Below are 25,638 nucleotides of genomic sequence, written 5' to 3'. Positions count from 1 at the left end.
CGGGTCTAAACTATAACCACGTCGAATGATGTAAATAAGGACAATCAGCTCGACTTGAAAAATCGATTGATTTGATGGCTTGTCATTTGATTAAATTGATAATTGTCAAATGTTGTTTTTCTTTGAAATATAATGCAGTTGGCGGACTATATTTTCTATGAGTATATTATATATACAGAAATGGATTTACTTTCTCTCAATTAGTGGATTATACATGCAACGTATGGATTCCAGAATCCATCTCGAGCATCTTGTGACCAGCGCTAAATTGGTAATAAAGACGGTGACACCGAGTAGTCCTATCAAAGTGAAAAGAACGTTTCTCTTTTTCCTCAGACTTAAAAGTTCAGGGGGTGCATCGTATCAATTCAAAATGGGAGGGGCCAAACGGGAAATTTATGAAACTTCGAGGAAGATTCTTTAGACCTGGGCGGTGTATTCGGTACGCAGAAAGATCTGCTCGAGGAGGAGGAGGGCTCAGCTCAGCAGAGGTGGAGACAGTGAGTCACGTACAGCGCAACAGACCCAAGCAAAACCTATCTCAGGTGAGCCACCGCACCAGCTCGCTCCTGAAGTTCTGGGCACTCTTCCTTCTCCCTCAGAACTCCATTTCCGTTTCTGGGTGTCGCTCAGAATCTGATCTTTCGCCTTCTGCCAACCGCGCTGTGAGTGATGACGGCTTCTTTGTGCTGTTTCAAGATACATATTTTGGCTTCGGTTTGATGGAAGATGATTTGATTGTTTTTGGGTTGCGGTGTTTGTTGAGCTTTTGGGATAAATTTGCTCTTATCTAGAGCTCGATGGGTGCTTTAGACTGTGTTTAGATCTGACTGGGGTTTAAGCATTGTTCTGATTGTGATGGCAATGACGGCAGCACGTTCTTGATTGTTGGATTTGATTCTGAGGATTCGGCTTCAATAGCTATGAGAGTTTAATGTGTTTCGGCGTGCACTTGTTTGGATATCTCGTGAAACCATGGGGCAAATGATGGTATCCAACCTAAATGAATATTGATTTGAGTTGCTAAGCTGAGGGCCATTTAGTTTCCGGTTGGGACGGGCCATTCGAAGTTCTCGAGAAATGGTTGTTTGACCTTTTTATTGTTGGTTTTATCCGAAGAATTGTATTGGCATGCTGAGCAATTACACAATTATTGTTGTAACGAAGCTTCTGATCTGAAACTACATTCGTTTGAAACGTCAGTTTGGCAGGGAATAAGATGGCAGCGACGTCAGCTGCAACCCTGTCTATCGGGTCAACTGTCTCCTTCGGCCCAAAAGCTGCAGCCCTCCAACAACCAAAGTCCATGGGTGTTAAGCTCACCAACCTGACCTCGTTCACGAGGTTCAGTGGCCTCAAAGCGGCGGGTTCTGTGAACTGTGAAGCGGAGTCGTCGTTCTTGGGAAAGGAGAGTAACTCTGCTCTTAGGAGCTCCTTTGCTCTAAGAGCCCAAAAGCAGCAAGGCCGGAGCTCTCACTATCATCTCCAGCCCCAAGCTTCCTTCAAAGTGGCTATCCTCGGAGCTGCTGGAGGAATAGGCCAGCCTCTTGCTCTCCTTATCAAGATGTCTCCGCTAGTCTCCACTCTTCACCTCTATGATATTGCAAATGTGAAGGGGGTTGCTGCTGATCTCAGCCACTGCAACACTCCCTCTCAAGTAGTCGACTTCACTGGAACCTCCGAGCTAGCGAGCTCCCTGAAAGGAGTAGACGTAGTGGTCATTCCTGCTGGAGTTCCAAGGAAGCCTGGGATGACTCGTGATGATCTTTTCAATATCAATGCTAATATCGTCAAGAGCTTGGTCGAGGCTGTCGCCGATAACTGCCCAGAAGCCTTCATCCACATGATCAGCAACCCTGTCAACTCCACAGTCCCAATCGCTGCAGAGGTTCTGAAGCAGAAGGGTGTTTATGACCCGAAGAAGCTCTTTGGGGTCACAACCCTTGATGTTGTGAGAGCAAACACATTCGTTGCCCAGAAGAAGAACTTGAAACTGATCGACGTGGACGTGCCAGTGGTTGGTGGACATGCTGGAATTACTATCCTGCCCCTACTGTCGAAGACAAGGCCCTCAGTGAGTTTCACTGATGAAGAGATTCAGGAGCTGACTGTGAGGATCCAGAATGCCGGTACTGAGGTTGTGGAGGCGAAGGCTGGCGCAGGTTCTGCCACGCTATCCATGGCGTACGCGGCGGCGCGATTTGTGGAGTCTTCTTTGAGGGCTTTGGATGGAGATGGAGATGTCTATGAGTGCTCTTATGTTCAGTCAGATCTGACCGACCTCCCATTCTTTGCATCGCGGGTGAAGCTCAGTAACAAAGGGGTTGAAGCTCTCATCTCATCGGACCTCCAGGGCTTGACTGAGTATGAGCAGAAAGCCCTCGATGCGCTTAAACCCGAACTAAAGGCCAGCATAGAGAAAGGTGTCACTTTTGTTCAGAAACAAGCTGTTGCTGCCTAAGATCGAGTTCGTCAGGTATACTGGAGGCTCCAAGTCATATGACAATAAGTGCTTGGAAGAAATCATGCGAGTTGGCTGTTTTGATGCGGACTAACCATTGGATCTGTGTTTCTTCCCCCCCCCCCCCCCCCCCCCCCCCCCCCCCCCCCCCCCCCCCCCTTTTTGTAGAAGAGAGCTTTCAATATTTCTCCCTTTTGTTTGAACTTTTTGAGGCGCTTGGGATTTTAATCTAGAATTTATTATGCCTGGTGTTTCAGTTTCACATCGATAAAATTTTCTTCTCGTGTATATGCTCGGAGATTTATGATGGCGAAGCAAAGATCGAAGATAGTATTACTTCAGACAAGGGATTTGGATTTGTTCTCTCTTTAGTTGTCAAGCAATATATTATTGTCTTCCTGAAGGCACCTCTACCAATAGTCCTCACAGGAGCAAACTCCTCCTCTGAAATGATGAAACCTAGACCGATCCCGAATCACTACTTCTCTGTTGTAAGCACTCGACAGCACCTTTGCAAAGTTGTGGCAGTCGACACAGATCCGGACATTGTTAGCTATCCTAACTGTTTTCCCAGGAGGAGTCATGAGAACTCCAAAAGCAATGGCCAACTTCTCGCTGTGGTAAGAGAGATGATACCCTTTCTCATCCACACTCAGATTATGCAGTTCCGACGAGATCTCAGGAACATATCCAGCAATCCTCAGCTGCTGCCCAATCTCATCTAGTGCAGCATAAACTTCGGGATGCCTGGGATGAGAGATATCATCCACAGTGAACTCGTGCACGACTCCTGCGAACTCGATCGTGCTCGAACCTGGAGTTGTCTGGATTCCTCTCTCCTTCATGAACTGCCTAACTTCCGTCACCTTGTCCCAGTTGCCGGCCGAAGAGTACATGTTCAGCAACAGAACATAGTCCCCTGCTTCCTGAGCCTTCAGCTCTATCAAGTGCTCTACCACTCGTTCCCCAAGGGAGACATGACCGTGGATTCTGCAAGCATTGAGTAAGGTTCTCCACATAGTTGAGTCCGGCCTGACTCTCATAGAGAGTATCAGTTCGTAGGCCTGATCGAGCAATCCTGCCCTGCCCAAAAGATGGACCATACACCCGTAGTGATGTATGTTGGGCAGCAAGTTGAAGTCTCTGCTCATCTTCTCGAACAGCATCATCCCCTCATCCACTAACCCACTGTGACTGCAGGCAGATAGAACACCCGTAAAGGTCTGATCATCGGGGGGAACACCTGATCGGATCATCTCAAAGAAAGCCTCGATTGCATCCCTTCCACATCCGTTCATCGCCAGCCCAGAAATCCATGCGGACCAGGAAACCACGTTCATTTTGCCTTGCATTCCCGCAAATACCTCATAGGCCTTCTCCAAGTTCCCACAACGGGAATACATCGATATGAGAGAGTGGCACAAATTCGTTGCACCACCAAACCCATTCTGTTCTATATACTTATGGACCTTCTCGCCGAATTCAAGGGCATTTAAATTGGCGCAGGCCTGAAGGAGGTGCAGGCAAGTTACGTGGTCTGGTTTGCACCCGAGGTCCGCATTCAACATGAGATCGAACAGCTCCAACGCATCACGAGTCCGTTTGTTGCGAACATAACAAGAGATCAGAACGTTCCATGAGACGGTGTCTCTGCAGGGAATTTCATCGAACACCTTGCGGCCATCCTCAAACCTCTTGCAAGCAGAGTAAAGATTCATAAGGGTGGCCAGCAGGAGGCCGTCCCTGTGGTGGCCGTCGGTCAAAATCCTCCCATGGACCTGCACGCCGCCGAATAAATATTGAAACTTTACGCAGCACTTGATGGCAAATGAGGACGACACCGGGTCCACCTGAATGCCCCGGCGGCGGATCTCGCGGTAGAGACGGAACCCTTCCTCGGGCGAATCGGACATCGAGAAGGCCCTGATCAAGGTGTTGTAGAGCTTCAAGGAGTGAGACGGTGATAGGTCGTGAGTGCGGATCAAGTGGGCGTGGATTTGGAGGAGATGGGTCTTGTGGGTGCATGACTTTATGCGGGAGACGAGGTCTTGATGATATATCGGTGCCGCAGTTGGCGGCCGCAGACTCAGCGGGAACTGAGACGCTGCTGTTGCGGAACCGGCGAGACAAGAAACTGAGGAAGAAGAGCGGCGGCGGCGGAAGAGGAGTAGCCACGGCGAGCGTCGGCGGCCTAAGAATGAGCGCCAAAGCAGTCTCATTTGCCGCTCAGACTTAAATCCGAGCAGAGCGTACGAAGCTGTCTTATAACATGACACGGAACTGTATTCTGTGTAGCGGTCACCTAGCGTGTCGATGTGTCGATATGGTCGATAGATAACTCAATAGTTCGTAATGCCGATCGATGTTTTTCGACTATGTTACAAATCATCCGTATCATTTCACGTATCGAACCAATGTCATCCTTGAATTGACAAACGAGATACTTTTTTGCAGTTCCTTATAATTCGGTTCACGCAGCAATATGATGGATTGAAAAAATGTGCATGGCCAACATACCGAACCAAAACAGGAAACAAGAGTTTGTATGCACATGTCCTTAACATATTTCTGACTATGAGCTCGCTCTGTCCACCTAATCTAACCTAAGCTAGCCCTAAATGTCGCACCATATCAAGAGAACTGTTCTCAGATGGCGGGTTTCGTATTCAGGTAAATCATGCTCATGCCTGCATCGGATCTGTAACAGGAGACTGGTCCTTCCGCAGCGTGCTTCAACTGATAGTGTAACTTCCTCCTCTTGTAGCTCGCCTTGAAGCAGGCCTGCCTTAACTTTCTAGTCCGGTCCTCGAGCTTTAAGTCGGGCGCCTGTTCTATTAGTTGCTTCTCCGTCTCTAATATCTCTACTGCCTCTTTCAGCTTCTGTCCCCCCTCATCTCCTCCAAACTCCTGCACGATACTAATCCACGCGATCAAAGACACAAGAATACATGCCGTGGTAAGGCAACGCGGCCATGGTGTGTGCTGGCAAACACAAATAAAAGGAGAACGTGAACCGAAGAGGGGACCTTAACATTCTTGATCAAGGATTCAATGCTCATGAGCTTCCTGTGGGGCCACCTGCTGATCCCCAACTCTCTGCACCTCTTCTTCAAGAGTGTAACCCCGATGTTGAGCTCTTTGGCCGCCTCAGTGATCGGCATGTAGAAATACCGAGCGATGGTCTCCCGGGTGATCGTCGTTCTGATGCTGTCGCCGCTGCTGATGGGCTTCTCTGCTGCGCTACTTTTTCCCCCTGTCAATGGCAACAAGGTCGGAGACGTCCACTCCACCGAATTCGGCTTTTCTTCCTCTTCTTCGTCGGCAGTTCCTCCATCGTTGCTTGGCAACAGCAGAAACTGCTCCTCATCGAACCCTAAGAAAGCCCCCGTTTCCTCCTCGGAGACCAATGCTCCCATCCCCTTGTTCGCATTGATTCCACTCTCACTTCCCATTTCCGCTGCAACTGCAGTTAAATTAGTTATGACCAGGCAGAGAAAGGGTTCGAGACACGACAGAAATAACCGACTGTTCTGTTGCTTTCTGGTCTGCTGGAACTAACTATACCTGGAAATGGAAGCGGAAGGGTCTCCTGCTGTGGTACAATGTCCCATGTTGTCGGCGGGTACCAAGAAACTTGGTCAGCAAGGAAACTCAAACTCGCCATGGAAGAAGATGAGGAAGCTGCTCCTGCGTCGAAGCCATGGTAGAAAACACCGTCCGGATGATAGCACTGCAAATCCCAGCAAGATGTAAAGCCCCCGCTTCCCCTGCCATCAAATCACAACTTAGAATCTTCACATATACTTTCAAAATCAAGAACATTGGTGAGATTCCTTCTCGTTTTACCTCAACTTGAGCGACGGCAACAGCTCGATCGAGAACATGGACGGGTCCTCGTAGTCGTAGCCAGCCAGAGGCTCTTGCTTCACTGGCACTGGGTGAGTGGCCATGGCAGAATGATGACGACGAGCCAAGTTGAAGCCTAAAGTGAATGTCTGCATATTTATAGAGAGAGAGAGAGAGAGGGGCAGAGTTATATTATTATTGAGTTTGGTGGCGGCCGTCGGAGTAAACCGGCCATGCAATGAATCATAATCGACGTGTGTGCGTGGAGGTGGGGCATTAATTTGATTTCATTATCGAGTGTTAATTTGAGAGTTACGATGTTATTATTACGAGATTAAATTAATTGTCGAGGAATCTAATTTATTTCCTTCCTGAGTCCAAGAAGATCGACGAACTCGGCCGAAGATAAGAATCGGGAGATTCACTCATGCATGCATCGCGTTCTCATCGTAAAGTTTTCCGTTTAACAGTCATAAACTGCATTCATCTCTTTCAGGCCACGGATTGAGCAGAAAGTGCTTACAGAATTTTACCAATTCGCCGCTCGTGTAACCCGAACAGTCGCCGTGGATGGTTACGTTTAGTGGTTAAAGTTGCATTGACAGTCCATCAACCGAAATGATTATAACTGAATTTCAGCGGTTAGGGCCATTTCTTCAGGGCGTAGGAGTTACACTTAGGATGCTTATTGTTACTTAAATGGGACTGAATTCTGCAGTAAATTACAAATTCACCACACCACTACCTTATGAAGTATTTATTGCTTCCTAGTAGCTTAATATATTATATAAATCATCATAAAGCCTCCTTAAACAGCGGGATTAATGAGAGACTATTAAATTACTTTAATTAGGGTTATTAAGAACAATTTACAAGATTATAGTAGATGGAATTGATGAAATTAAAATGCCCTGAAACAAAATCTCAGATTCAAGAAATTTCCCATAATTTTGGGCCACAACTCACAAGGGCTACTTTCTTCGGGTATTGGATCATCAGGCCTTAATTCCATGCAATATCTTTGTGGGCTCAACATAAATCCATCAATACAAATCGCGCTATGTTTTAATTCTCGAGACTTACGCAGTCATGAAGAAAAATAATTGAGATTTAATTAAACAAAGTGTACTTAGTAACGGGACACTCTTAAATGGCTCGACTGAACGAGCTCAAGATCTTCCTTTACCGCCTCGTCCACGGCCACGGCCGCGGCCGCCTCCACCTCTCCCTTTCCCGCCGCCCAGTGCCCTGTTGGGGCCAGGCTTTGCCTTCATGTCCTCGGGCAGCGGAACTATGTGATCCACGCACTTTCTGAAGCTGAAGTCATCCACGGACTCATCTTCCCTGATGAGAAAGAAGCACCGGCTCTTGAACACGGGATGGTATCGGACTTGGAAAGCCTCAATCCCAGGGCCGATCTTCTTTTCTGGTTCTGAGTGACCCTTCTTGATCAGCTCCTGGAGCATCAGGTGCTCGTACTGCAATACAAATAGCAGAAACCGAGACTCAGAAGTCTGACATCGAAACACCAGACGTTTAACAAACTACTAGTACCTCTGTTGCCTTCCCTTGCCAAAGCATGTGATAGATAAATGCAAAAATTGACAAAACCGTCACAACAAAGTTCATATTTTCCATTAGAATCTCTCAAAGACCACCCCAGAGAGAATCGAAGATACCGAAAAATACAAGTATTCCTATCACTTAGCACGATGGTAATCGAATTTAGCAGAGTCTGTTAGATCGAAACTCTCCCAAGTCCCTTCAACATTCCACTTTCTTGTTTATACATGTTTCCTTCAAACTCGTCACAATATCTTCATCTTTCCCATTAGTCTTTGAAGAAAAAAACACCACAGAGAGAATCGAATACGCGAGACATCATAAGAAATCCTAATTTAGCACAATAAAAGTCGAAGTTAACAGAATCAATTGGAAAAGAACTCCCCTAACACTTCACTTTCCTGTTTTATGCATGTGTTTTTCAGCTTATCAACCTTAAAATTTCAGAACTTGATTCGATTCTTCTTACTTGATAATGCGTATACTAAAAGTTACCACCTTTCACCATCCCAGCAATCCAAAAACCATAACATTGAGCACGACAGGGGCAGCAGCTTCATCGTACCTTGTTCACGTCGATGTTCGGGGGCCAGGCGTGGAGGAAATTAAAGAAGTAGTCGTACATCTCGACAGGCGAACCGAACTCCTTCGCCCCGAGCTTGACCCGATCACATTCCTTCTCCAGCCGCTCCTCCTCCACGGACTTCTCCACCTTCTGCTTCTTCGCGGCGCCTTCCCCCTCTTCCTCTCCTCCTCCTGCTTCTTCTTCTTCTTCTTCTTCTCCCTCCCGAGCTCGCTTGCCATTCGCGACTCCGTTGGTTTCCGACCCAGCGGCGCCGTCTTCTGGCTCGCCTGCTGTCACTAGCTCCATATCTTCGGCGGTGGCTCCCTCGGCGGCGCGGGGGTTGGTCTGGGCGAGCTCCGTAGCTGCTTCCTCCGCCATTGACGGTGACCTATTGATCACAGACTAAACGTTTAAACCCTAGAACTGAAACCGCTGCTGAGCTTCGCCGGCGAAAGAAATCTCTGCCAGAGTTTATACTGCAGGGCAGGTTGCCTGATGCATTGTGAGCTGGGCCTGGGGTGTCACTTTTGTTTTTAGGCCCATCGTGGCCCAATGTAAGGTACATGGGCCTCGATTTGGTCGGCCCAATGGCCCAAGTTCCTCCAAGATTACCTTGATGTATCATTCTAATTAGTAATTTAATTAATTAATACATAGGCTTGCCGAAGGTCACAATTACCGCTAGCGCCTACCTAACCCCATCCCCATCCCCTACCCAAAGACCTCTCACCTTCAAGACCTCATAATTGGTTTCTTTGGTCAAATGTATCCTGATAAAGCTGATCATACGGTTTTCTCTTCTTCTTTCGATGAACCTTAGCCGGCTTGTAAAGTATGTGATGAGAGTCCGGTCTTGATGGGTTTCAAAAGATAAAACTCTTTAGACTACTTTCTTAAAGACCATAATGATGTGCAAACAAAATAGCAGGGAGCAATCGCTCGTCTAATGCACGATTCGACGGTAATTTCTCCTAAAGTGTTGAAGTGCTGGGAATCATTATGTATGGAACTTCTCATCCGAGTGCTTTGACATCAATGCACGTTAGTGAGACTCATAAGTAGCTATTAAAAATGTTCATACATATACGGAGGTATTCAAACTTGAGTGCCATGTAAAAATATATAACGATAAGATAAAAATATAACTCAAACTGTTCTATTATGTACTTACCGCTTCTAATTCTAGGACCTTTTTTTTTATAAGTAGTTCTAAAATTTCTTGATGATCAAAAAACGACAGAAGTTGCCACATTAGGTTAAGTGTTATGGCCTCTCTTCTTTCTTTTTTTTTTCCCTATTGCACTAAAAAAGAAGTGGCAAATATGTGGCAAAGAATTCCCTATTGAATTTTTTTTTCTTGATCTAAAAAAGGAGAATAGTCAATAGTCTAAAAGGAAAAGGTCTTAGCCCTTTATTGTAAAAGTTAATTGGTTTGGCACATACGTTAGGTAACCAAGACCCCATATAAATATCTCTAGAGAAAGCTTCTTGGAAGGAGTCATGAATTGATTGCTTTGGGAGTAATTTCCACTCCATCAACTCTAGTGGGCCCCCAACTTCACCTAGAAAAAGTTGACCAATTCAAAAAATGCATGAAATAAATCTTCCAATAGATAATTTTGCTATAAAGTTTAAAATTTTGATTCCAAATTTACTATGTTTATATATAATTAATATACCAATTGCGTATTTTCAAAAAAAAAACGAGGAGTATAGTCATTTAACTGATATCGAGAAGTATTTTATTATTCAATGAAAATTAAGTTGATAATATATTTTTTTGTTATTTATATGAAATTTTCAAGTAAAATAAAAAACAAACCTTTGTTAGAAATGTTAAATTAGGGCAACAAACCGATGAGAGTTACCTCATGAATTATTGTCATAATTTTCTTAGGAAATTCAGTTTTTTTTTTTTTAAGAGCAAGAGGCTCTTACCTTAACGGGCGTTAGTTGACTCACGGTCAACCGCTAAAGGTTGATCTGATCCTTAACTGACAGTTACGGAGTCTAAATCCGAAATCCGGCCCAAACAAGAACGCGACAACTATATAGAGAGACCGGCCGCCTCGTCAATTTTATCGACAATTTCCATAAAAAAAAATAATTGTCCAAAAAAAAAAAACAAAAGATACAAAGCGAAATTCAACAAGAACAAAGCTCAAAACGAACGAGGACTGGTCATCTCTCCTCCTCTTCAAGCTCGAACCAAATCCGAAGACCCCTCTTTGAGCCAACAATCAGGTAACTGCCTCGTCTCCTCTGATTCTTGGATTTGTGAACATTTCATCGACCAGGGTCTTTGTTGATTCCAAATTTGGGTCCTTTTCTTCCTTGTCCTGACGTTGGGTCCTCACTCTAGGGTTTTGAACTGATTTTGGGGTGCGGTTTTTTTCCGTGTGCCCCCTAATTTTGCTGGAAAAATCGAGGGTATGCATCTGAATTGGATTATGTTGTGAAAGTTGGTGAATTTCTGGCGGGGAAATGGGGAAATGGTGATGTATGTGAAAATGTAGTTCATATCGTGTTGCGCAGCTCCTGATAAGATCTCGACGAGGTTTATGTGGGAAACATAGTTTCTTCACGGTCCTTCCTGTCTATCAAAAGTCAACGTGGTTATTATCTTCCTTCAGGAAGTGAGAAGTCGAGTTTTCCGTCCTTTGAGTTGCTGAGGTTCTAATGTATTTTGATGATTCAAAAAGAAGAGATCTTCTTTTTTTTGGACCAAAATCCCGCAAGGGTGTTTTTGTTCCCTGTGAATGTTGTGATGGTCTTAAAATTTAGAAGTAAGTGCTGGTCAGTGCAGTTTCATGCCTTATTCATCTTCTTGTAATGCATCAGGGTCATCGATGGATATTTCTGATATTATGTTGTGGAAGATGCCTAGGTCTCTAGGTCATTACTGTTGGTTGGCGTAAATTTTTGGCTCATTACATCTACGATTGTTTTCAGTGTATAAGGGACTATCCTTACAATCAACAATGAGTGATCATCTTGTTCTGTGTGTCGACCGGCTCATAACCACTGAGACTGTGCAATCACTTCAAGCGAGTGAGACTGAGAAGCCCTCCGGAGAGGGCTCTTCTTCCTCCTCCTCTACTTCTGAAGGTCCTCATCATCCAACAACTAGTGCAACTGAAGTTGATGGTGATGATCAGGATTACTTAGAGGCTGATGAAGAAGATCCCCTCATTCAGAATGTGGAATGTCGAATTTGCCAGGAAGAGGACAGCATTAAGAACTTGGAAACACCGTGTGCTTGCAGTGGCAGTTTGAAGGTATATAATTTGTATATATACTTGCGGGGATGATATGATAAGACAGATTTTGATGTGAATATTATTTTCTTTGTTCAATGCTAGAGCAGCTTGAAAGTCTCCGGAAAATTTTATACTTGTTTCATGGGGCTGAGTTCTTGAATGTTTTTGCTGAACTAACAACCGTTCTTCCCCCCCTTTTCATTAGTATGCTCATCGGAAATGTGTTCAGCGCTGGTGTAATGAGAAAGGAGATATAACTTGTGAGATCTGTCATCAGGTATTTAGCCTTTGCTCTCTTGGCTTTTAGAATTTTGTAAATGGAAATAAGCAATGTACTATTCCATGATATATTTCTCTGCTGAATATTGTTCTTATTACTATGTAAAGTGTATGTTGGTATGTATTCTAGGTTACTATGTTTTACGTAGGATGGTGGTTATTATTACATTATATCAATAGAAAAAGGGTCCTTTTGTCGGAATATTTTATTTCTCACATGATTTCATTTGCTGACTTTTTTGGATACTAATCTTTTTGATGTTCAGCCTTACCAACCGGGTTATACCGCCCCACCACCTGCCCCTGAGGATACTACAATAGATATAAGGTAAGTCTTTGATTCATACTGTGGTTGTATGCTTGACTTCTTTCTATTAAATTCTTGTTGACACATGAAAGAGCTCAACTCTTCATAAACTTTGGCTTGATGGAACCATATAAAGACAGCCTAATATCTGCTTGATACATGTACTATGGGGGGCTTCTGTTTGGTTTCTTAAACCATAAGCATCACTCGATACGAAGAACAATCTGAGATCAGCTTTGAGCTTGCAATTTTAAAATTTACACCTTTTTTCATGGGTTCTCTTGCAGTGAAGCTTGGACATTAAACGGAGGCCCTCTGGACTTGCGTGACCCTCGAATCTTGGCAATGGCTGCTGCTGAGCGCCATTTGCTGGAGGCCGATTACGATGAGTATGCCGATACCAATGCCGGTGGGGCTGCATTCTGTCGCTCAGCTGCTTTAATTGTGAGTTATAATTCTGTCATCAGCTTCAAATTTTCATTTTGACGAATAATGAATCAGATAATGCAACTGAAACTTGAAAACTAAATAAATCGCGGCCCGAAAAAGTAAAAATTAGGATAGATTTTAGACACATAAGAACTAATCAAAATTTTAGTTATTAACCCTTTATTAATTTGTGGCAGTTGATGGCTCTTTTACTGTTGAGGCATGCTTTGTACCTTAACAATGGCGATGATGAAGACGACGCATCCACTTTCTTCTCTGTATGTAGCAGTTCTATTATAATATCGGGTATATCATGTTTTTCCTTTTTCCCCAGCATCTTAATTTGTCGTTTTTCTTCTTGCTATAGCTCTTCTTGCTTCGAGCTGCGGGCTTTCTTCTTCCTTGCTACATAATGGCCTGGGCTATAAGTATCTTACAGCGACGACGCCAGAGGCAGGTCCGTTGTATGCATCCAAAAGACATATATACATATATCTATGTGAATTTATACCCTAATTATCACTAGCGTGACACCCGTGCATAGCATGGGTGTGTCCAACAGCTTATTTATTAATTGCTTAATACGTAAATGAAATTATTTTCTAAATCTACAATATGTACTATTTGTCAAACTTATAAGATACTCAGATGCAATAAGTTTAATATTTGCAAGTAATATATTAGAACTTGACTTATTTATATTATTGAAATAACTCAAAACAATATTACAAATGGCATCACACCTTCACTTTAATTTGTTCATAGTCATAAGAACATTTCAAATTTAGGAGGTCAAAGGTGATTCCGAGAGGAGAAAGGGTATGAATTTGCTTTTTCCCGTTCATTTTTTTTTATGTTCATTTTTAATATAACATAATTTTTTTGGCCATAATATCACATAATTAAATAACAAAATTACATGCAGTTAGAAAATAATTCGGCACTCGACTCCATATCTCTCCTTTTCACTCAACTTTAAATTAAAAAAAATTATCGGGAAATAATATTCAATATAATCAAAATGATATAGAAAATATTTTATGAAAAATACAAAAAAAAAAGAAGAATAATTAGTGCCTTTTGTGCACTAAACTTGCTCCTTCCTCTTATGACCAATGCCTTTACTTCCTCTGTTGTTTAGTTATTAGATTTATTAAATCATAAATGGGAGAAATTCTTTCTCATTTGTATATTTTTAAATTTTAATATTATCAAGTGAGGCAAAATAATATGAATATTTATTTAGCCTAATAAGACTTTATAGCTGATGCAGGTTTTTTTTCCCCTTTTTATAAGAGTAATATAGTATAAAATACAATCAATTAGATTATTGATATTGACATAAAACAAAAAGAAATTTCAAGAATATGAAATGGAAGCATACTCTCTCCCTCCTTCCTCCAAACTTATAACTTTACAATTATTAGAATTTTCTGAGCATTGATTACTCTTTTGGTTCATCCATGTTCTTCCAATTCCTCTTCAACCAGGAAGCGGCGGCCCTTGCAGCAACTGAAGTTGCTTTCATGGTACAGGCGGGCCCACACCATGGGCTGCACATCACGGTAGAACCGGGACCAGCAGTGGCCCCTCAGCATCAGGAGCCTCAGCCACTCCAGTCATGATATCCATTCATCTGTTGTCTGCATAGATTGAGAGATCGAACAACGCCTGTTTAAGGAATATACAGTTCTTTCTTGTGCTTCCATCAGTGGGAATGAGGCAGAACATGTCCTGTGGCTTTTCAAGAGAAGAGGAAACGCCCTCTAATGTAACATCTTCAAACCTTTTTACCAATCTTTCATTTTCTCCATGTTTGTACATATATCATATCGTCAGTCTCTATGCAGCAAGTGCATGCTGCTGGGCAACTTGGGTATTCGGCTTAATAATTTGTTCTACCAGATTACTGTGTGTGTCGATTAGTTTTTAAATGCTTGAATCACGGGTCAAATGTGAGGCATATGCCGCCACATGAGCAGTCCATTTCCATGGATCCTCTGTATGTCAAATGTAATCTTCAAGCTTGTATCAATGAAGGACTAGCCGAAAGGCAACGAAGAATTCTCATTTTTCCTCTTCTATAGTTGTACATTTTTGCAAACTAAGAGATAGCTGCCCCACTGTATCCCGTACTCTCGGATGTAAGAGGAGTCTTTAACCACAACTATATCTTCGTATTAGTTGGATCAGTACGAATAATTCATACGAGTTTTGGAGAGATTCGGTAAAATTGGAAGAGAGGGGATTCCAATTTCAGTTGTATGGAGGGAATAGATTGGGATTCTAAAGTAGTTTGGAATAGCGTAAAGCAAACGGTTCTATCTTTTTCTCACTTTTCTTTGCCTTAAACGCACATCTCTGCTTTTAATGGCTCATTCTTTTCCCTCTCTTGTACCAATTCAATTCCAAGTTCTGCTAAAACAGGGTAAAATGCCTTCTTTGGGCCTCCTAGAACTATGAGTTTAAATGACAGATTTGCCCCTGAAGAATGGAAAAGATACTTGTCTTGTACCAGGTGATGGGGGCTTTGAGCTCTCTCTTTTATTCAAATATGGGAGGAGTCTTCTGAATCAGCCTTACTCTGCTTTAATGGCAGGACCCTATGATTGAGCCTCAAACCTTTATTTATGCCCTCTCACTCTCCAAAGATCAATCCCCATAAAAGCTGAACTCTGTAGGTTTGTTTGTCTTCTACAAGAATGAGACTCGGCCGAGGGGAGTTGCAGACACTATTTAGACACAACAGAGCTACCTCACTATTGCTCCTCTAGAGATACAGAAGACAACAGAGACATGGTTTCTTCTGCTTTTAAGGTTGCAGTGGTTCTGTTCTGTTTTGAAGTCTTATTCTTCTTCCTTCCGGCTGACGTTTCGGGAATGACAAGCACGGATCTTGCTCCAAGACCGGATCTTGTTACTGTCCCAGCCCCCCTGAAGAGGCAGAGTTTGGCTCCTACGCCGTCGGTGATGATTGATCCTAACCTCTCCAACAAGAGGAGAGTTCGAAGAGGACCCGACCCCATTCACAACAAGAAGCTGACAAGCTGAGGGTGAGCTCTGGGAGCTGCTGTTAGTATAGACAGAAGTGGCAAGGAGAGGGGAAGGCTTGTAGGTGGCTTCTAACTGATGCAGAGTAGAAGAGATTGTTTCTCACAGAGAGAAGGAAAAAAAAGAAGAGATAAGTTGTCCTTAGTGTGTCAAAGTATATGAAGAAGCATTGCTGATTTGCTTGAATCAGCTATATCGTGCTCTCTCGAGGTAAAACGATTATCATCTTCAAATGTAAAGAGTAAGATAACGCCCATGATGCAGCAATGAAAATGAATTTCATCAATCGATTTCGCCTTGTATGAGCATCTAACAAGAATCCTTCCAGGAATGTCTGCTACTGACAGAAGAAACAAGACCGGAAAACAAAAGGGTCATAATCATCACTTGCCTCTTTCTCGAATTTCCTAGCTGCCCACCTATTGACAATCGTAATGATTCAAGCTCCACATTATGGAATATTCAATTCAATTACCCTTTGCAAAGAGCTCTGATCTTCGGTACCTTTTATTCCTGTGCAGTTTATTTCGCATTGACGATGTCTTTCTATGAATTGCTTCCCATATCATATCCACAGCATCCCCAGGTTTCGAGGGGTACTGATACTCAAAATGCTGTACTATTTGTTTCAATCTTGTCCACATCCTCGTCCACTTGTCCTTCCCAATTCCTCGGAGAAGTTTCACTAGGAACCCTCTCTTCACAGCATCCGCTGCCCGGACAAAAACACAAAACTCTGAGTAGTCTAAGACATCCTCAAATGGGAGTTCGATCTCGTCACTGATTATCACAGGAACGCAATGGTTCACAATTGCGTCAAAGAGGCGATTCGAGGAAGGAGTGTCCCCTGCTATATTAAGGCAGAACTTGGATGACGCCATTCCCTGGCCCGCTTTGTGGACCCCATTCCCCTTTACAGATCCGAACGCAAAGTGAACATCTTTTTCGTCTTTGAGGAGGTAGTACAGTTCTTGACGGATTACTCCCCCCTGAAAATTCAAAAGAAATAACATGGAGAAACATGTTGAAGTTACATTTACATGATCATAAGTCAAAATTAGCAATTCAGACATCACTAGAAATTTAGATAGTTTTTCCATTTTAGTCTATGCTTTGACCAATGGAACTCAAACTCCCCGTGGAAGGGAAAAAGATGGACAATGACAGAAAGATCACTCGGCCTTCATTTTCTACAATATTCTGATAATTACTCAACCATTTTGCAATCTAATCATAGCCTCAATTGGCATAGTTGGTACACATGCATGAAAAAAAAATGTTAACAAACATAGGCTTATATTGGTAAAATCCGAGATACATTTTGTTGTTCCTAAAAAATATAACTGTAAGTTAAAAACAAAGCAATGCAACTTACATCTTTCCGATAAATAGCTCCTTGAAAGTAGGCTAGAATTGGGCGCTTCTCAAAGGAGGCCGACCGAGAAGAAATGGTCCTTACAACATGCTTGTATGGAGCTATGATATCTTTCTCGATGTTGGCAATTTCCTTGGGATACCGTCCAAAATCAGCGAGCACAAACGTGGCTGAGCCCAGTTTCTTCCTTGCGTCCAACAAACTATTCGGGTGGTGGGCCACTATTACGTGGTCCTTCCCTCTGGTTCTCCTCCACTCATCGCGACCTCTGAGGAATTCTACCAATTTGCCCTGCAACATCTTGTCCACACTAACTTTCTCCTTTCCCTGAACCTTGGAGTACCGATTATAGCTCAAAGATGAAAAGAACGGCACAAAAATGACGTCCGCTTCGGTTGAGTTCTTAACTCTGACCACAGTGCAAGGTCTCATGATGCCAGGAGTGGTTGAGGATAGGAGATCGAGAGTGAGCCAATACTCAATGCTATGTTGTAAGTTTAACCCGCCAGGATACGGCGGTATGTCACCAGGATTATCGACTGATGGCCATGTCCGATTAGATTTTCTTCTCCAACCCAACAAACCGAAGTGAAACTCAGGGGGCAAATCATACATGAACACCTGTAACTTTGCCCGATTAGGGTCACAGACAGGGACCTCGCTAGTATCAGAATCACCGTTACCCTCTCCCTCCCTTTCTACAGAAAGGCTTTCATAGGTTTGCAATGACAATGGAGTTTCAATTCGATCTCTACTGGCATCAGGTCTCAAGTAATGTGATGTGGTATTAATAAGAATGTGCTTCAAGACCTCTCCGGGAGTGAAAGGGGAGGCAGTGAATTGAAGGAGGAATGCTGAAGAGAAGAAAATGAAAAGGAACAGAGAAACAGTCACGAGGTAGAAGAGGAACCTCGATGGAGGCACACCTTTCTCCATCATTGGGAATAAGTCGGAACGATTCGGGAATGATAGTCTAATAACCCCTGCAACTCAGATTCTACTCCACAGGGAATTAGCACTAGGATAGGATATAACAGCTGGAAACTGTGAGTAAGTATGAAGAAACCGAACCGACTATTGCAGGATGATAACAAAATCAAGTCGTCAAAACTTTGGAAACCCAGCAAAAGAATCTATGTGCAGATGAGATGTTAAGCCTTAAACCCTGCAGAGTGTTTGGGAAATTTCATCATTCAGCTCACAGCTCAATGAATCGCCATAATCACGGGAAACCGAGAAATTTCCCATCTTTAACTAGTGAAAACACAGCCTTAAACCCTGAGTCCGATCAAACCCCAGCAAGGTTCTTCCTTGAATTGACAGCCGGGAGAAAGAGGCGAATCTGCTCATATGGGAAAGAGTAACAGGAAGGTTCAGCAACAAACAGAAGAAAGCACGCCTAGTCTAGCAAAGCAACTGATCGTAAGAGACTGAGCATTGCAAATACATCAACGCCGTCGTTAAACGCCATATAGGCTCACCTCGGAGAAGCAGAGGAACAGAACTGAGCAGAGAAAATTGTTGAAAATCAAAATCAACCCAGCAGGTCGCTTCAAGTTTGCAACTTTCGTACTGGGCAGACGAGAATTTTCCCGGAGAAGAAGGCCGGAGGCGGGTGTACCTGATCGGAGCTGACTCAGGACGGGTCCTCCCCGGCAAACTCAGAATCCGCAGAGTGCAAAAGGTAATGCTTTAGGCAGAATCCATGTCCGGAATATCGAGGAGGGTGTTTTTGCTAACCAATGAGGAGGGTGATAAGAGTACGAATTAGATTGGTTAAAGTAACTCGGCATTTGTTTGGTGGAAAGTGTTCAAAGTATTTACGAATGTAGAAAATTTATGCCGAGATATATTTACTTTTTAATGAGCTCAATTGAATTAATCGAGATGTAATTGAATTTTCGAATATCCGGATATTAGAGTAGGCCGATTTTTATTATTATTTTTCTATTCAATACAAATTAAATAACATTTTTTCGAGTCTAATTATTCATTTTTATAAATGAGGATATGATGATGTGTACATATATTGGTATGCGTACATGTTCTACTTTTAGAACCTTAATTTTTTAAGTTTAAACCAAGGTTTTAATTTCTATTCACAAAAAAGAAAATTATTTTTTTAATTATGAGGTATTCTCATTTTATTAATTGAGATTAAATCTTCATTCAAATATGAACTTATTCCATTTGTAAGGTATTTTTAGCGAATCTCGAAATTGTAAACTGCAAATAAAACCGCTCACAAATTAGCTTAGTGTGCCACCGCATGTACAAGTCCTTTTTGGCAATTGGGAACTCATGCCACCCATGCAGGGGTGGGTTTCGGGGGGAACCTTTAGTATGTGTTGTCCTTTTGGATATGACAATAATCATGCCCTGATTAATTATTTCTATACTATTCATTCACTTTTAATTGCTTTTTTTTATATATCTTTAAGTATTTTCTTATTATTAAAAAAATATTTGATGGGATTTTCTCTACTTGTGATGCAAATGCATCAGCCATCAATCACATTCCATTCTCTCAAAAGTTACGATTAGAAGAAACTTCCCATCACAAAATGCATACAAACTAGGCCATTAGAAACTTCCCATTAAAAGAAACTTCCCATCACAATTCGGATACTATTAAGCCTTCATCTCTTTTATTAGCATGGCGGCAAGAAATTCCCACCTTATTCTCCCCTTCCTTCTTCTCCCCACAAAAACTCCAAAGCCTTAAGCAGCTCTCCTACCGGAATGTCCGGTTCTGGTTGGGCGCGTCCGGAAATCGATAAATTTTGGCCATCCTCTACCTCCCGGAAGTCTTCGATCCCGGTGGCTCTTCTCAATCTTCCTCTTCCTCTCCCCATTTTTCCTTCCCCATAACAATAATGGAGGTTTTAAGGCTGCCAATCTAGTCGTTGGCCTTGGTTTCTTCTTTGAATGGTCAGTTACTGCCCCTTCGAGTTGGGCTGGTCTTTCTCGTGGCTCTTAGAGGCGCCCTGGGGTTCCCCTTCACAATAGTTTCGACGTTTTTCTCCCGGTGGCGAGATTTGCGAGCCTCTCTACTACATTTTGATGCCACCCTTCTACTATATCTCCATGTTCTGTGGTGGTCAGGAGTTGGTGAAGAGGACATCCTAGTAGGTTGCAGCAGCCCCTTTCCCTATTCTTTGTCTCAGCGGTGGGTTTCTCTCTCTTCCAGTGACCCGCACCATCTCCCTCTTTCGGCCAGTCCTGTGGTGGCGGTTTCCTCCTTGCTATGGCAGAGCTCTAGATTGGAGGCGATCCCTACTATTTGTCTGCCATTCTCTCGATTGGTGGCGAAGAAACCGACATCCTCGACCCGATTTGATGCACGTGCATGACCGACCCAACCCAACCACTTAGCCAGATCAATCTAGACCCGACTGGCCCCCTCAACATTGATCTTACTATTTGAACCTCGTCCTCACCTCAGGTGGCAGCTTCTCATCTCCAGTTTCTCTGCCTCCTCTGCAACAGTATCCCCGCCCTCCATGTCAAAAGTTTGTAGCTTTAGTTCTTTGATGGTCGAATCGCCACTTGAACAATCGACCTTTTGTGGCTTGCCTTTTTCGTCGAATTTATGCAGGTCTCAGCTCCCCTTTCATAGTCATTGGTTTGAACCGATCATATATCCTGACTTAATTGATTTGATTGTCTTTGTTAATAATCGCCAGTTTAAACCGATCAAAAAAGTATGATTGCTTGGTTTAACTATTTAAGGATCAAGTTTGTTTAGGAATTGGTTTGATTGATTAGATATAGAGTTCTGACCTGTGAAGGGCTCCTGCGCCGAGTATCAGTTCAAGACCCCTCTTGGCTTTGCTTCTACATAGCAGCTTTATATGGTTTGCAACTTGGCTTCACTTCATGACTTTGTCCGAGACTATAATGAGTCTAGTTCTAAGAGGTCGAAAATAGATATACAACAACTGAAATGATCTTTGTAATTGTATTTGTATTCACTGTTTGTGCTTCGTCGCTTTATTTTTTCTTTACAGTGATATCGGTGATCCATTATATTTTTATGTTCTTGTAATCTTCTCTTGAACGTTATATCTTGTACTCATTTTTGTTATCAATGGACACTCATTTATTGCTGAGCCAAAAAAAAAAAACTCTTTTATCAGCATGGCGATGTACCTAGATCCCTCGAACAAGTAACCTTCAAGCTCACAAACTAGGTCACCTTGGTTTTACCTCGATTTTTCATTCCTTTTATATTTTTGAAGGTTATCCCCTCTCAGTTGTTTTGTAACTTTTCCATCATTAATGCAATTATCCTTACCTATCAAAATATATATATATATATATATATATATAGTAGTTAAAGAACCCATGCATTGCACGAGATCGTACGCGTTCAATTTTTATGTTTTTCGTATATTATTTTACACGTTATATGCGTATTTTAAAATTGTGTAAATCAAAATTCACCATCATTCTTGCCATTTTTATTGCATAATTTAAGCTTGTTGTTAATGGTTGAAAGTAATTTTCATATTAGCTTCAGTAATGATAGTTTTCACGGTTGTTTCTTATGTTCACACTCCTGTGGATGGTTGCTAACAGATTTATTTTAAATAGCATTATTAGTCTTTTTTTTTTTAAGTCGAGCAACACTACTCTTTTGCATTTTATTTTATTTTATTGCTAGTACCAATTGTATATATTCGTGTATATATATATATATTATAGGGCAAATTACAAAAAAAAATCCAAATTTTGTAAAAAGTCTCAGTTTTGTCATAAATTTTGTTTTGTAACAAAAAAACCATAAGTTTTCTAAAATGTCTAAAAAATGACCTCCGTTATAACTTCCGTCAATTTTTGCTACTAATGGCGGGTCCCTTTAACAGTCCACGTAGGTCACACGTAGGCAAAAATTAACGGAAGTTATAACGGAGGTTATTTTTGAGACGTTTTAAAAAGTTTATGGTTTTTTCTGTTACAAAACAAAATTTAGAACAAAATTGAGATATTTTACAAAATTTGGGTTTTTTTTGTAATTTACCCTATATTATAAGGTAAATTGCACTGATGGTTCAAAAAGTTTTACAAATGTTTCAATATGGTAGAAATTTTTTTTTTGCTACTTGATGGTACAAAATATTTTAAAGTTGTTTCAGTATAGTACAAATCGTCATCTCGCCATTGACACAGTCAAACCGATGCTGATGGTGCAAAATCGATTTTTGTGAGACGTTACATGATGGTGTACAATATTTTGAAGTTGTAATTTAATAATATAAAATGTTTTGCGTAAGTTACATGATGGTGCAAAATTTACGGATCTTGTAAATGACTGCTTGACGACGTCAATGGCGAGATGACAGTTTGTACTATACTAAAACAACTTTGAAACATTTTGTACCATCAAGTAGCAAAAAAAAAAAACTTTTTATACCATATTGAAATATTTGTAAATTTTTTTGGACTATAAATGCAATTTACCCTATATTATATCAGATAGATAGGTCGAAAGATATTTTTTAGATGGATAGGCCAGAAGATATTTAATAGATAGATAAGCCGAAAGGTCACGGGGGGTCGTTTTGGATCCTAATTGCAGCACATATAGATATATAAAATCTAAAAAAAAAATTCAAATATATTAGTTCAACAATCAATAAAATCTTTTTAATACAAAAAAATAACAGATACAAAAGATTAATGCAATATAATTAATATAATTTGTCATAGTTTAGGAGTACCAATCATATTAATAAAAGATTAAAAAAGTCGAATTTTTTCATACTCTATATATTTACAAAAGTAAAGCAAAATTATTTTTTTATTAAAAATTCAAAATTCAAAATCCGACAAAATTTCATTCAGTAATTCGGACATTCCAAAACTATCTAGCCATGTCTGTCATTGCTCTGCTTTATATTGCATGGATAGATATAGATATAAATATGGATATATATATATATATATAAATATAGATATATACAAGTATGCTTGGAAAGTTAATGAAATCTTTAAAGAATATAAAAGATTAATTTTCATTACCAAAAAATATTTATCAAATATGTTTCGATAATATCCTATTTTAGAAAGTCGTAATCTTATAAAAATCAGTTCCAGAATCACCATCAACCTACTTGATTTGAAAGTCTGAAATCCAATTTAGAGACTTTCATCCGTTTAGTGGGTTGGGATTGACCTTTTCTCACATGAACTCTCATATCGATGTGAAAGGAGAGGTTCAACTAATATAAGAAAAAATCAACAAAAGAAATTAAAAAAATTTCCTATAAAAAGAGAAAAAGAAATCATTTTCATGTTTTTTTCATTACATAGTTAGGTTGTTGATTCATGCAAATTGACATAGCTGCTTCGTGAGTTGAGAATCCCACCTCGGATATTTGTGATATAATTAATTTACGATGAAATCCATTTGCTGATTTATTTATTATTATAATTTTACGGCATAATCAATGCCAATTAGAAAGTTGACTAGCAAATAATAAATTCAATTTGACGCATTACGCAATGGAAAAGGAATCCCACGAGAGATTATCAAAACTTGAGTGTGAAGTTAAGATAAGAAACGCCATCAATATGTTCACCCTTCACCTTCATCAAAGCTATATTGCTTTTGCCTCCATTCACTGTACCAATTGCTTACAGAAAATAAAATACATCCTTACTACCGACTTAGATCGTTACCCGAGTTTTCGGTAGTTTTCCTTAACAAGTAAGATGCATCCCATTCTTTCTCCTAATAGCCGTTTCTAATCTTGGCACGGCACACACACACCCTCCATTAGCATTAACATTGTCAGTTTACCGATAATACGAGTTAACTAATCGCCGTAAATTTGACCACAGTTAATAAATTAGATCAAACAGAAAAAACCTACGATGGATTACAACGGCGGGATCAACTTGGATTGGGCCTATAACCCACTTGGATTTATATTTTGCCTAAACAACAACTGGGCTTATGGGCCTAATATAATATCAATAACTGCGAGCTTCGACTGCGTGGCCCAATATAAACGGGCCCATTTAAGCAACTAGTAATGGGATTTGATTTGTTTCTTTTCCTAGTTGGATTCAGCTTTACAATGATGGGATTTTGTTTTTTGGGCCCATGGGTAGGGCCCAGCCCATGATGAGCCCAGCTCTTCGGGGCTCATCATTAGTTTCTCTGACCATCCTTTTCCTCATTTTAACGGGGAAAAGAAAGGGATATGAAAAAGAAACGATATTGTCACGACAAGGGTTTACTCCTCCGGGCCCAATGGATGCCTATTATTAGTTATGGGACTGGTTAATCTCGTGACGGTGATCAATCATTAATATATGATATCTTCAACGTTGATTTTTCAAAATCAAATGTGAGGTTCGTTAGCATGTAACTTCGAAAGCATTGAAGTCGTGAATTGATTGTATGTAGCAATATTTTTAGACACTCATAGTTAATAGTCATTAAAAGAATTGCAAAAGAAGAAGAAGAAAGAATCATTTTCCTAATGAAAATAAATCTAATTTGTGGTGGATAATAAGAAGGCTATATTACATCAAAGGATGCAGAAAATATTGGATTCAATAATACAGACAAAAGGGAGTTGTTGCCAATTCTGTGGTAGGCAAAGGCAACATGTTTACTTCTTTATTCCTATGGGGGACCAAAGCCAGCATGCAGCAATTAAGCATTTAATTCTTCATTTTGAAAGATAAAAAAAAGAAGCATTTTCTCCCCCCTCTTATTAAAAGATATATATATTTACTAACATGAGTTGATTCAAGCGGTTTAACACTTATTCCGTTAAAGTAAGGACTCGGGTTCAAGTCCTTGTGAATACGGAAAATCCATGTCGAGAAAGTTTTATCCCTTAGTGAGTCGACTAAGCTCGACTAAATTAGTCGAAACCCAATTAGGCTTTCGGATACCAGAGTTCACACCGAAAAAACTATATATACATAAATATTTACATTATAATTATATGATATATGTCATGAATTAATTAGTCAAATACAAGTACAATTCTGATTGGTTGTATTCCCAACATCAGAAGAAAGGAAAAGGAAAAAAGAAAAAAAAAGGCAGCTTCTCATTTGGTAGGATAATATATATATATATATATATATGTATGTATGTATGTATGTGTGTGTGTGTTTGTATATGACAAGGGACCTGCCCAATACATGCACATGGTTCTGTCACCAACAGGAAAGAAGCAATAATTTCTACTAGTTCTTCAAATTGTTTTCTTTTGTTTATTAATTAATAAAGTTAAAAAAATCTATATATATATACAGATATAAAAGTGAAGTCACGGTGAACTCGACCTGATGACCTCGGCATGGTGGTATAGCGATTTTGATTTTTTCCTTTCTTTTCAATTTTATGATTATTTGAAACTTTAATTTTATAAACAAATATAATTTGGAGGATGTGATAATATTATAAATATTTTTTGAAATTTAAATTCTTCAAATAAATTTTATGTGATATAGTTATCCGTAAACTATGTGAAT

At 40.8% G+C, this 25,638-nt stretch overlaps 6 protein-coding genes across 7 annotated transcripts; 2 read left to right on the top strand and 4 right to left on the bottom strand.

Moving 5' to 3' along the window:
* Positions 1 to 437: 437 nt before the first annotated feature.
* On the top strand, positions 438 to 2,802 carry LOC116214673 (malate dehydrogenase, chloroplastic-like). Its single transcript, XM_031550088.1, has 3 exons — positions 438 to 665; positions 1,204 to 2,583; positions 2,621 to 2,802. Exon 2 carries the CDS (start codon positions 1,220 to 1,222, stop codon positions 2,459 to 2,461), a length of 1,242 nt encoding a protein of 413 aa, XP_031405948.1. The 5' UTR covers positions 438 to 665; positions 1,204 to 1,219; the 3' UTR covers positions 2,462 to 2,583; positions 2,621 to 2,802.
* Positions 2,799 to 4,777, bottom strand: LOC116214671 (pentatricopeptide repeat-containing protein At3g47530). Its single transcript, XM_031550086.1, has one exon. It carries the CDS (start codon positions 4,678 to 4,680, stop codon positions 2,872 to 2,874), a length of 1,809 nt encoding a protein of 602 aa, XP_031405946.1. The 5' UTR covers positions 4,681 to 4,777; the 3' UTR covers positions 2,799 to 2,871.
* A 68-nt stretch (positions 4,778 to 4,845) lies between these two features.
* On the bottom strand, positions 4,846 to 6,036 carry LOC116214675 (protein RKD1-like). Its single transcript, XM_031550091.1, has 2 exons — positions 5,488 to 6,036; positions 4,846 to 5,365 (listed from the first exon to the last, which is right to left on the bottom strand). The coding sequence occupies exons 1-2, from the start codon at positions 5,911 to 5,913 to the stop codon at positions 5,108 to 5,110; spliced, it is 684 nt and encodes a 227-aa protein (XP_031405951.1). The 5' UTR covers positions 5,914 to 6,036; the 3' UTR covers positions 4,846 to 5,107.
* Positions 6,037 to 7,245: 1,209 nt separating this feature from the next.
* LOC116214674 (protein EMBRYO DEFECTIVE 514) lies at positions 7,246 to 8,892 on the bottom strand. The gene is made up of 2 exons (XM_031550089.1): positions 8,436 to 8,892; positions 7,246 to 7,785 (listed from the first exon to the last, which is right to left on the bottom strand). Exons 1-2 carry the CDS (start codon positions 8,811 to 8,813, stop codon positions 7,477 to 7,479), a joined length of 687 nt encoding a protein of 228 aa, XP_031405949.1. The 5' UTR covers positions 8,814 to 8,892; the 3' UTR covers positions 7,246 to 7,476.
* A 1,629-nt stretch (positions 8,893 to 10,521) lies between these two features.
* Positions 10,522 to 14,792, top strand: LOC116213512. Its single transcript, XM_031548493.1, has 8 exons — positions 10,522 to 10,679; positions 11,388 to 11,713; positions 11,901 to 11,972; positions 12,241 to 12,302; positions 12,569 to 12,725; positions 12,908 to 12,988; positions 13,078 to 13,167; positions 14,201 to 14,792. Exons 2-8 carry the CDS (start codon positions 11,417 to 11,419, stop codon positions 14,333 to 14,335), a joined length of 894 nt encoding a protein of 297 aa, XP_031404353.1. The 5' UTR covers positions 10,522 to 10,679; positions 11,388 to 11,416; the 3' UTR covers positions 14,336 to 14,792.
* Positions 14,793 to 16,020: 1,228 nt separating this feature from the next.
* On the bottom strand, positions 16,021 to 18,898 carry LOC116213511 (probable arabinosyltransferase ARAD1). Of its 2 annotated transcripts, none has more exons than XM_031548492.1 (3): positions 18,758 to 18,898; positions 17,137 to 18,478; positions 16,021 to 16,750 (listed from the first exon to the last, which is right to left on the bottom strand). In XM_031548492.1, exons 2-3 carry the CDS (start codon positions 18,073 to 18,075, stop codon positions 16,229 to 16,231), a joined length of 1,461 nt encoding a protein of 486 aa, XP_031404352.1. In that variant the 5' UTR covers positions 18,076 to 18,478; positions 18,758 to 18,898; the 3' UTR covers positions 16,021 to 16,228. The 2 variants fall into 2 exon arrangements, with proteins under 2 accessions (XP_031404352.1, XP_031404351.1); XM_031548491.1 differs by having other exon boundaries at positions 18,618 to 18,880.
* Between the last annotated feature and the right edge of the window lie 6,740 nt (positions 18,899 to 25,638).

This window comes from Punica granatum, chromosome 7, assembly GCF_007655135.1.
Source record: "Punica granatum isolate Tunisia-2019 chromosome 7, ASM765513v2, whole genome shotgun sequence".
Lineage (NCBI taxonomy): Eukaryota > Viridiplantae > Streptophyta > Magnoliopsida > Myrtales > Lythraceae > Punica > Punica granatum.
Note: the sequence above shows the minus strand (reverse complement) of the source record. Positions and strands in the feature narration are given on the sequence as shown.

Excerpts from the sequence above, each read along its gene's own strand:
- LOC116214673 (XM_031550088.1), top strand. The coding sequence starts at position 1,220 with ATGGCAGCGACGTCAGCTGCAACCCTGTCTATCGGGTCAACTGTCTCC.
- LOC116213511 (XM_031548492.1), bottom strand. The coding sequence starts at position 18,075 with ATGATGGAGAAAGGTGTGCCTCCATCGAGGTTCCTCTTCTACCTCGTG. Across the intron at positions 16,751-17,136 it reads GAGCTATTTATCGGAAAGAT|GGGGGAGTAATCCGTCAAGA; the intron begins GTAAGTTGCATT and ends TTGAATTTTCAG.
- LOC116214675 (XM_031550091.1), bottom strand. The coding sequence starts at position 5,913 with ATGGGAAGTGAGAGTGGAATCAATGCGAACAAGGGGATGGGAGCATTG. Across the intron at positions 5,366-5,487 it reads CCTTGATCAAGAATGTTAAG|TTTGGAGGAGATGAGGGGGG; the intron begins GTCCCCTCTTCG and ends ATCGTGCAGGAG.
- LOC116214674 (XM_031550089.1), bottom strand. The coding sequence starts at position 8,813 with ATGGCGGAGGAAGCAGCTACGGAGCTCGCCCAGACCAACCCCCGCGCC. Across the intron at positions 7,786-8,435 it reads CGAACATCGACGTGAACAAG|TACGAGCACCTGATGCTCCA; the intron begins GTACGATGAAGC and ends TTTGTATTGCAG.
- LOC116214671 (XM_031550086.1), bottom strand. The coding sequence starts at position 4,680 with ATGAGACTGCTTTGGCGCTCATTCTTAGGCCGCCGACGCTCGCCGTGG.
- LOC116213512 (XM_031548493.1), top strand. The coding sequence starts at position 11,417 with ATGAGTGATCATCTTGTTCTGTGTGTCGACCGGCTCATAACCACTGAG. Across the intron at positions 11,714-11,900 it reads CTTGCAGTGGCAGTTTGAAG|TATGCTCATCGGAAATGTGT; the intron begins GTATATAATTTG and ends CCTTTTCATTAG. Across the intron at positions 12,989-13,077 it reads ACGCATCCACTTTCTTCTCT|CTCTTCTTGCTTCGAGCTGC; the intron begins GTATGTAGCAGT and ends TTCTTGCTATAG.